The 9,942-nt window shown below is 41.0% G+C and overlaps 1 protein-coding gene across 1 annotated transcript; it reads right to left on the bottom strand.

The window, feature by feature from the left end:
* Positions 1 to 6,840: 6,840 nt before the first annotated feature.
* LOC109196686 (uncharacterized) lies at positions 6,841 to 9,201 on the bottom strand. Its single transcript, XM_019351122.2, has 3 exons — positions 9,039 to 9,201; positions 7,753 to 7,863; positions 6,841 to 7,390 (listed from the first exon to the last, which is right to left on the bottom strand). The coding sequence occupies exons 1-3, from the start codon at positions 9,088 to 9,090 to the stop codon at positions 7,152 to 7,154; spliced, it is 402 nt and encodes a 133-aa protein (XP_019206667.1). The 5' UTR covers positions 9,091 to 9,201; the 3' UTR covers positions 6,841 to 7,151.
* Between the last annotated feature and the right edge of the window lie 741 nt (positions 9,202 to 9,942).

Below are 9,942 nucleotides of genomic sequence, written 5' to 3'. Positions count from 1 at the left end.
TCTCACAACTGGAATTTCAATTCAGGCTTCCACTTGGAAAGCAGAACTCTGTGATGTTAATGAAACCTTCACTACTAACATTCCTGTAACCTGCAAAGCCGATTTCACACCAACCCTACAGCTACCTCAACAACCCGCAGTTTGTTGAGTTTAACACACAAAGGTTCATGAAGCTCTTGAAAACACAAGGTAAAAATAGGAAGAAGATGTCAGGAGTGAGATTTGAAACCACACCTCCATTTGGAGATCAGAAATCTCATTTGTCTGTCAGGAGCCTATTCTTGAGCCTAGGACCTTGGACCACTCGTCCATCCTTATGAGTCGCCCAACAAGTTGCCAACGAGTTGCCTAACAACCTCTTCAAAGTCATGGCAGGAGTGGCAGTTCCTCCTTGAATACTTACCTTGTCATCCTATCTCCGAGGCTGGGCACTGCCACCCTACGGAGAAAACTCATTATCGCTGCTTATATCTGTGAGCTCATTCTTTCTGTCACTACCTACAGTCTGTGACCCTAGGTGAGGGTTGGGATGTAGGTAAATCTAGAGCATTGCTTTTTTTATTCAGCTGTCTCTTCATCCCAATAGACCACATCATCCTCAAAAAGCAGAGATGAGATCCTGAGGGTACCAAAGGGGAAGTCGTCAGCCACTTGAAATTTTGTCCAAAATTATGAAAACTCACATGAGCCCACCGTGGACTCGTGACAACATGCTGGAGATCTTACTTTGTTTTCATGTTTTTCCTGTTACTATAGTATAATCTTCATTTGTGAGATAAGCCATTTCACAGCTGTTCTATATGAACACACACATTTCCTCTTGGGGGCAACTGCAGAGAGGCCCACTCGTTCAATGTGGGGTTTGAAACAACGACCCTGAGAAGAAGTTGCATGCATGCTTGCTCTCATAAAATACACTTAACAGAGATATCACAGGTGCACCAGATCTACCTAAGATAGCGGTCAAGGTGCTTTTATCTACCTGCAGAGCCTTTTTCATGCAAGTTTTTGTTGATAAGATAAGACACAGTATATATCTGTAGTGTACTGTACTGCACTCTGTATGCTGAAGTGTTAAACTATGCATGGCTGAAAAGCAGCTGTGCTCAAAGTGTGGTTTGAACCTGTGACCCTGTGTTGCAGCGGATCATTATGATTGTCCTAAATGATCAAAATGATGGGAAGGATTAAGATTTATGTTCACGATTTTTTAAAAAACAAAACCCAATGGTTTTATAGAATCGTTGTCTATTGTTTGTTATGTATTAGCAACAATCTGCAGAGGATGCCAGTGGCATCAATTAGCATAAACTTATTCACAATTAGCCCCAGTAGTTAGCCATTTTATATTTTTTCAAATTACTTAAAGACAGTGTCGTGATGCTGGAGGGCAACAGAGTGCAGTCACACTCTTTTCTGCATTTCTATAACCTTAGGTAGGTTTGGGAAAGCATATCACATGCTGAACACTTAAAAAAGACCTTACGGTTACTTATGTTTGTTAAAAACAATAAATAATGGAGCGGCCTTTCTAAGGTTGACTGTACAAAGCACAATGGCTCTGTGATGTCACTGACGCCATTATTCTCAGAACATTTCTAGAACTATCCCCTATCTTCCAGTGTGTTTGGAACAATGCAGTCATATCTTTATTCACTGGGGGAGTTGTATCAGAAATACACGTCAACTGGACTGATAAAGTCTGCAAGGAGTGACATGAGTGTTGCTAGATAAATATGTGTAAGAGAAAGTAAGAAGAAAGTAAACCTACCATTAACTGTAGGGTTTATGTATCAGCCCATAATAAAAAAGTTATCCGATCCTTATCAGGTCTTGATTTAAATATATTAAATGATTTTAGAATGTGAATGACATATTACACCATCTCATTATTTATAGAACATTAACAAAGCCAAATTTCAGGAACAGTGCACGAGCATGAGGTGTTCAGTACTGTGGCTGCAAAACAAGCCCAAATCATCACCCCTCCACCGCCGTGCTTTACAGTTGGCATGAGCTTATTGTGCTAATTCACCAAGCTTGCATTGTGTTAGCACAGATCTGAAAGCTCCAGACCAGCAACCTGCCAAAATGTCTACATCCCTTTATCCGTTTAATTCATATAGAAGCATTGAGGGTGTACTTAATTTCTCACCCACTGCTTCTGCACAACCAGGTACATGAGCAAAAGACCGTTTCCAGCTCCAAATTTTTCATCTTTGACTTTCCTAGAGTAGCTGTGCACAATTCACAATTTACACAAAACTGTGGTTTGGTGCAGCTACTTTGTTGATCTATTCATGTTCACAGAACCATGAATGAACAGTCTGAAATTCAGTATTTTGACAAGCGTTAAGGAATTATTTGCACATATGTTTGAAGCTTCAGCAACATTTAATATGAAAATCTACCAAAAAAATATGACAGAAAGCATGACAGAAATTAGGAGAAAGCAGTTTGCAGTTTAATATTACTTTCATATAAACAACGTGCTTATATCATTCATGTTCTGGATCTAATTCATGCACATGCATTTTTTCAAATATTTTGTTTTGTTTTTTGTGTTTGTAGTCAGCAAAGAAATACTCTGAAGCTGTTCCGGTAAGCCGTCACATGGAGTAGTCACGTCATCGCTCGGTTTCGCTCAATTCCTTTTTCAAACTCCACTCTCCTAACCTTTCTTAAACCATCGCCTAAGCACATACCTGTCAATACCTCCCTACGGCTCACTCTTATGGCTTCACATTCGACTTTGAAGAATAAGGCAGGCAAAAAAGACAACTCACCTACCGACCCAATGGTGGACGCCATTGTTGCACTGTTAACCCAACATAAAGAGGAGCTGGCAGCAGAACTCAAGGCTGAATTCAAGTCTTCCTTCACTCAGCTTTAGGCAAAGTTCGACCAGGTTCGGCTAGCAGTGGATGAACATGGCCAGCGTTTGTCTTCGCTCGGGCTGGCAGTGGAAGATGCGGGTCAGTGGATCAAAGAGCTCAAAGAAGCATATGGTGACCTCCGAGAGGCTAACTCCAAGCTAGGCGTCAAAGTTATCGACCTAGAAGGCCTCAGCCTTTGGAAAAACCTACAAATATTTGACTTAGCAGAATCCACTCAAAGTGGTCGCCCAACTGACTTTTTCGTCGCTGCCCTCTGTGAAATCTTTGGTGGGGATATACTCACATCACCTCCAGGAACTGACAGAGCTCACCGTACCTTAGTGCCGAAGCCGAAACCAGGTGACCAACCACGACCAGTGATTCTCCACTTTCACATGTTTCAGACCAAAGAGCTCATCACGTCAGAGGGGAGTTCTCAACTACTGGGACCAGCGGATTCGTATCGTGGAGGATTACTGCCCCAAAATCTTAAACCAGAGGGCCGAGTATAGAGACGTGATGGCAGAGCTTTACTACTGAGGCCTGAAGCCTCCATTGGCATATCCTGCTCATCTCTGCATCACCTTGGTGGGAGGAGAGTGGAGGTGGCTAAGCTCCGCTGAATCCGCTGTATCCCCTGGTGATACATTGACAACCACCCTACTGTGCCGCCCACACAGTAACTGAGACAGGCTGCCTTTCTGAGCAACACAGCACCTTTACTCAGATGATACCCCCCCTCCACCCCTCGCTTTTTTCTTTTTTTTCCGTCAAGCACCCTATTTAATTTACATCCTTTCAAAGGGCCTGGACTCACTCTGCACCTGAGATATGGTCAGGTGATGCACCATTTTAATTTCATACCCTTCTGTCTTTTCGCAACTCAGGCGTAAAAGTATTTAAATACTTTTTAAAAAAAAAATTTATTCACTTGCTTATCCTTCATTACTACTTTCATTGTAACTATGTCCCCCTCTTTTTCTTTTTTGTGTTTGTTTCTTTGTTTTTCTCTTTGTTACAGGTCCCAAGGATGAAGACCACGATGACAAATATGTTACCTGTAAAAGCAGGTATAGAGCGGAGTAAGGAAGACACGATGCATCTCTGCTTTCCTTCCAGAACGTGTCTGAGGAAGCAGTGGAAGGTGGGCTCCACTTCCTGCACCCCAAAACCCTGGAGCAACCACCAAAGTTCCGCCCTCACTGCTTTCTAACATAAAATGAATCCCTTTTTCATGGATTTTCTATCCTTTTAAAGAAACTGAAAATAAATACATATAGTAATGAAAAAATGTCCCGTTACATGAGTGCTTTACACAAAATAATATCAATGTGGCCATTCCCTCACAGGGGTGCCACATCTTTTTGTTTGTTTTTTTGTTTTCGGGGTTTTTCTGTACATTTTATATTCATTTCCATTGTGCTGTTTACACTAACAGAGCAAACCTTTAGCTAACCATATGGATGTGCCGATTTCCAAAGAAGTGCTGCAATCTCATCTTTGTATCTGAGTCATTCACACAGGGCAAATTGCCAGCTTCGTGGTATGATGCATCTATAACTTTAACAGTGAAAAAGGGGAGAGATCCAAAAGAGTGTGCGTCATACAGACCAATTTGGCTCTTGAACATTGCCTTTAAGATTCTAGGTAAAGTGCTGGCCCATAGGCTGGAAAGGGTCTTGCCATCAGTCATATCCGAGAATCAGTATGGCTTTGTTAAAGGATGCCATCCCTTCTTCAACATTCAACGCCTTCTCAATACCCTGTACACGCCGTCCAACGACACTCCAGAATGTGTTCTTTCCCTTGATGCGGAGAAAGCTTTTGACCATGTAGAATGGAACAATTTATTTGCTGTGCTGGAAAGTTTGGGTTCGGGTCAAATCAAGTACTTATATTTGTCTCCTGTTGCTTCAGTTTGTACTAATAGCCAGAAATCAAAAGCATTCCACCTTAAACGAGGCACACGATGGGGTTGCGTTGTTATTCGATCTAGCTATTGAACCCTTAGCAATGCTTTTTCGAAGCAGTAAACTTGTTCAGGGTATACAAAGAGGTCAAACTGAACATAGTGTCTCTTTATGCTGACGATTTATTGCTTTTTATTTCAAATCCACAAACTTCGCTACCGTCTGCACTGTCGCTACTCACGCAATTCAGTCACGTCTCTGGTTATAAGTTAAATCTGTCCAAGAGTGAACTTTGTCTATTAAATGAAGAAGCGTTTCAAATAGATTGTCTGGTTTCCCTTTTAAAGTGGTCAAAGAGCAGTTTAACTGCTTGGGTATTACAATTACAAGAAAGTATAAACAACTTCTCAAAGCCAACTTTTTTACACTATTGAAGAATGTCAAACAAAGCCTACTACAGTTGTCACCCCTGAGCACAACTCTGGTTGGTTGAATTGATTTAATTAAAATGAATATTCTTCCTAAATTATTATACTTATTTCAATCTTTACTTGTTTTTATCCCTAACTCCTTCTTTACAACCCTCGATTCTATAATTCCCTCCTACATTTTGTAGGGTCAACGACCTCGAGTAGCTAAGGTGTATTTACAGACACCTAAGACTGAAGAGGGTCTGGCATTCCCCGACTTTCGCTTTTACTATTGGGCTGCCAATATTTGCTCCCTGACCTACTGGTTAAAGTCTGGGGAGGGTGTGGGCCCCACCACTTGGCTGGCAATGGAGTTAGACTCAGCTCAGTATATTTCTCTTGCCTCCTTTCTGGGTTCTTCTCTCCCTTTATCCATTGACAACTTCACATCTAATCCGATAATTCAGCACTCCCTCAGGGTGTGGGCTCAGTTCAGGAAACATTTCAATCTTAAGAATTTCTCACTTCAAAGCTCCATCCTATCAAATCACCTATTCCTCCCTCCAGCTTTGGACAATTTGTTCCAGGTCTGGTTTAGAGCAGGTATTATCTACTTTAAAGATCTCTTTATACACAATAAACTAGCATCATTTGATCAGCTGTCAGCAACATACATTCTTCCCAAAACTCACTTTATTTAGCTATTTACAGCTCAGACAATTTTTGCAATCCCACCTCCCCAATTTTCCAGAAGCTCGAGCTGCTAACTTACTGTGCGAGCTCCCTAGTTCGCAACTATCAGGCAAGGTATAATCTATCGCATCTATAACAAACTGTGCAGTGTAACTTGAGCTCCCTTTGAAGGCCTCAAATCCACATCGGGGAAGGAGTTGGGTATAACTATGTCAGATGACGTATGGAATTCAGTCCTCACTCTGGTAAGTTCCACGTCACTCTGCGCACGCCACTCCCTATTCCAATTCAAGGTAGTCCATAGGGCCCACTTGTCTAAATCCAAATTAGCTAAGATTTATCCTAGCTTACACCCTCACTGTAACAGGTGCTGGTATGATGATGCCAGTCTTACCCACATGTTTTAGACCTGCCGTCGGGTGCTGTCCTTTGGTTCCCTCCTGGCTAGACGTGCCATTTTGAGAAGGTGGAAGGCTGCTGCCCCGCCCAGCCTTGTTCAGCGGCTTCCTGATGTCATGTCGTGCCTCATTCTTGAAAAGATCCACTGCTCCATCCAAAATAAAAAAGGCACATTTGATAAAATCTGGAGTCTTTTTCTGACAAACTTGTCTAACTTCAAATTTAGGGATGTTCCTGCTAAATAACAGATTTGCTTATTCCACAGATGTTCGATGACCTACCACTGTAGGTTTTACTGTGTTAATGGGAATGCGAAGCTCAGCTGTGTTGCAGCTAACTTCTTTGTGGTTTGCAAGGAAAGGTTTTGTTAGTATCAATTGCCCCTCCCGGGTTGTTGTGTTGTGTTAATTATTTTTTTTACCTAAGTTGCAATGTGAGAAGTTCTGTTTTGTATTCAATGTAACCAGTTTTTGTGTTTCCCTTTGTTTTTGTTTTCATTTTTGTAAACTGTATCCACAATCGCTCAAATAAGAAATACTCTGAGGCTAAAGATGCCTTTTAGAACTTCTTTTATTTTCATAACATAGTCATTAAAAGGATAAATACAAAAGAGGAAAGCAACAACATGGAAGACTTACAAACTCAATGTTTCCCTGAAACATCTCATAGATTAACTTTCATGACGTTGGCACTGGAGGTTTGTGTTTTATGTGAAAAACAAAACTTCGCTGCATGACTATGCATATAAGTTTACTTAATAACTGCTGAGATCCAAAGACTTCATTTTAGATAGAGTGTAAAGAACATGTTATTTCTTAGTTTTTTGGTACGAATGGATTTAGCTAGCATCGTGTGAAGTTTGATCACAACATGCTTCCCCAAGCGGAGGCCAGGACGGCTGCAGCAATGGCGGCAGAAAGGGTGATCTTGGCAGATGGGGCGCTTGCTGCGAGGTTGCATTTATCCGTGGAGCAGCATGTGACTGTGGCGTTGTAGCTGACTACTCCCAGCAGGGTGCTGTTAGTTGTCGTGTTGCAAGGTAGAGTGTTATCTTGGCAGCCCTGGCTGGTGAAGCCTTGGAAGTTGGTTAGTGATGGGAAAGCTGGAGAGAGAAAAGTTATGTTAGGCTATTCAGACTTACAGAGGTGAAGAACATATATACAGTATAAAGTTTATTGTATTTAATCTCTTTTTTTCAGTCCTATTTTAATACTGCACTTTTGTTTTTATAACCTTAAACCAGTTGAACTGACTTTTCTTTGAAGCACAGCACCTGTTAACTAGTAATTTTCCACTGTCACCAAGCTACAACCACATCCTACTTTGGCACCCTACTTTGTTTTGGCAGCTGAGGACATCGGGTATGTCTTCAGATACATTTGTGAAAGTAGACAGGTATGATTTATTTGATTCATTCCTGTGCTCACTTGCTGTGATGTTTAAAACAATCAGGAGGTGACCTACCCAGGGTTCCAGTATAGCAAGTGCTGGTGCTGGTCGTGCAGTTCTCTGTAGTGCCGGACTTGCACGTCCCCAAAAGGGCAAAGGCGCACTTGTTGCATGTCAGGGAATCCACTGAAACACACAAAGGAAAGCAGAAAAGTGAACATCATTTTGACAGCTGATCAGAAGTGATTAACATATTCGCTTGGCAAGGAAACGGTCACCGGTTACTTTTCAGCCAGAGACACACATCCCGTGTTGGTCATCCGGCAAAAATCAAACATGTGGCACTACCCAGAGTGACAAAGGGAGTAGCCAAAAGTATTTTTATCAGTGGAAAAAAAATGAGGTTGATTAAGCAGTCAAGTTTTTGTTGTTCCCCTGTCCGGTCAGTTTTGCCGTGCACCAGGTTATTACAGCTCAAGGCTCAGACACACTGCAATGGAAAAAGTCTGGTCTGCCACACCCCGTACAGAGGTGTGAGCAACAGCTGTCAGTCAATCAGGTCTATATGTTAGAAGGCTATCATCTCAATTCGGTATAGAAACACGATGCTAACAAAAACACTTTTACTAAATGGGCCCTCAAAGTAGGTATTGTTTAATTTGGAGGATTGAAAAAGAGTCAGTCTGCTGTTAATTTAGTGGACTTGTCATTTATCATAAATACACCAGAGGCCTGAACTTTTATAGCCTCACCCTGAGCAGCAGCTCAGTCAGTTTGGGCAAAGCTGGAGCGGATTCTCCTGACATCGTGTGGTGCTCATGTGCAGTTGGCCCAAACAACACAAAGCAGGCACACTGTTTGCCTCTGAGACAGTTACAGGACTCTTACTTAGATGTTACCATGAGGAGAATTTGACCAGTTTTGTCCAAAAATCAACAACATCCCATCACTCTCGATAGCCCCTTAACCAGCTGTCTTCTAGTGCCTGGTGAAGTGAATGATTACCCTCAGCACAAAGAAAAAAAATCATTTTCTAAATGTTGGAATGATGGCAGATGTTTTATCTCTGAAATTATGGAAAAATAAATAAAAGCCACCGCAAGAAGTAAATTATAGTTTGCCAGAGTCCTGAATTTATTTTTACCCTGCCACCAAAATAATTTACTAAAGACAATGATTTTTATCACCAAAAAGGAACTTAGCGGTGATAATCATCTAAAGTATTTCAGGAAAAAAAGATAATTTTGCACCTTTTTTTTAGCTCCTCTGATTTCCTTGTATTATATATCATAATATTTATGTTATTTTTGTAACCTCATTTTATCATTAACTGATGCACAGAACTGATTGGATAACCTTACCCAGCATGAAGGATGCAACAGCTGCGATGACTGCAAGCATGATCTTTGCCATCTTGTTGTGTTGACTTGGTCGTTGGCTTTGGGTAAGAGTCCTCAGAAAGTCCTTCCACAGAGAGGCTGCTGGCTCTTCTCGATAAACTGATGAGCTTGTTTGGTGGGGACAGATTTATATGTTTGACAGCTGAAGGGAGTGAACAACAGTTTTTTTCTAAGCCTTTTGTCTTCTTTGTCACCTCAGGTGGAGGAGAGGGAATGCTAATAAGGGAAGGAATGCCATGAATGATGACAGCGCTGAGGCTGGAAAATGTAAAAACACAAAACAACCCCCCCAAAAAAACACAACTACCGACTAAGTGGGTCTTCTTTCAAGTAAAATTTGCTTTTATTACAGAATAATTTAATAAGAGTTATTTCTAGGTTTACCCCCTTTTTTCTCTAGAAATGACCTCAGAACCCCAGAATAATCCGTTTAATCTCACGTATGATACAGAAAAGATCCCCCCGACCAACTTCAAAAGCTAAAACCAAGATAACTGAAATTAATCGTTCATAAAACTCTTTTTAGTTCCTTTGCTGAAAGATAGAAAAGTTGCTTTTAAAAATAATAAATGTACATTAAAAAAAACACTATCTGATTAAGGAAACACTTAAGAACTACTCCGAAGCCTAAAAGATACATCGAGAAAGTCTCTCTGTGCAAAGGGGCACTGAAACCTGGTTAACCAGTAAATCTTGCTGTTTCACATAAAGATTGTTTCTTCAGCAGTAAACAAATCAAACCCGATGCACACATCTTTACAGTTTCGATAGTTTTATTTAAAGACTTTGAAGCATCAAAATATACATTTTTAACCCCCAAAAAAGGATCTCTTTTAACAGTATTGCCAAATTAGCTGATCAAGAC

The sequence above is a fragment of the Oreochromis niloticus genome, linkage group LG22 (genome assembly GCF_001858045.2).
Source record: "Oreochromis niloticus isolate F11D_XX linkage group LG22, O_niloticus_UMD_NMBU, whole genome shotgun sequence".
NCBI classification, from domain to species: Eukaryota; Metazoa; Chordata; class Actinopteri; order Cichliformes; family Cichlidae; genus Oreochromis; species Oreochromis niloticus.
This window is presented reverse-complemented; position numbering and strand designations above follow the sequence as displayed.

Excerpts from the sequence above, each read along its gene's own strand:
- LOC109196686 (XM_019351122.2), bottom strand. The coding sequence starts at position 9,090 with ATGGCAAAGATCATGCTTGCAGTCATCGCAGCTGTTGCATCCTTCATG. Across the intron at positions 7,864-9,038 it reads TGTTGCATCCTTCATGCTGG|TGGATTCCCTGACATGCAAC; the intron begins GTAAGGTTATCC and ends TGTGTGTTTCAG. Across the intron at positions 7,391-7,752 it reads TTGCTATACTGGAACCCTGG|CTTTCCCATCACTAACCAAC; the intron begins GTAGGTCACCTC and ends TTCTCTCTCCAG.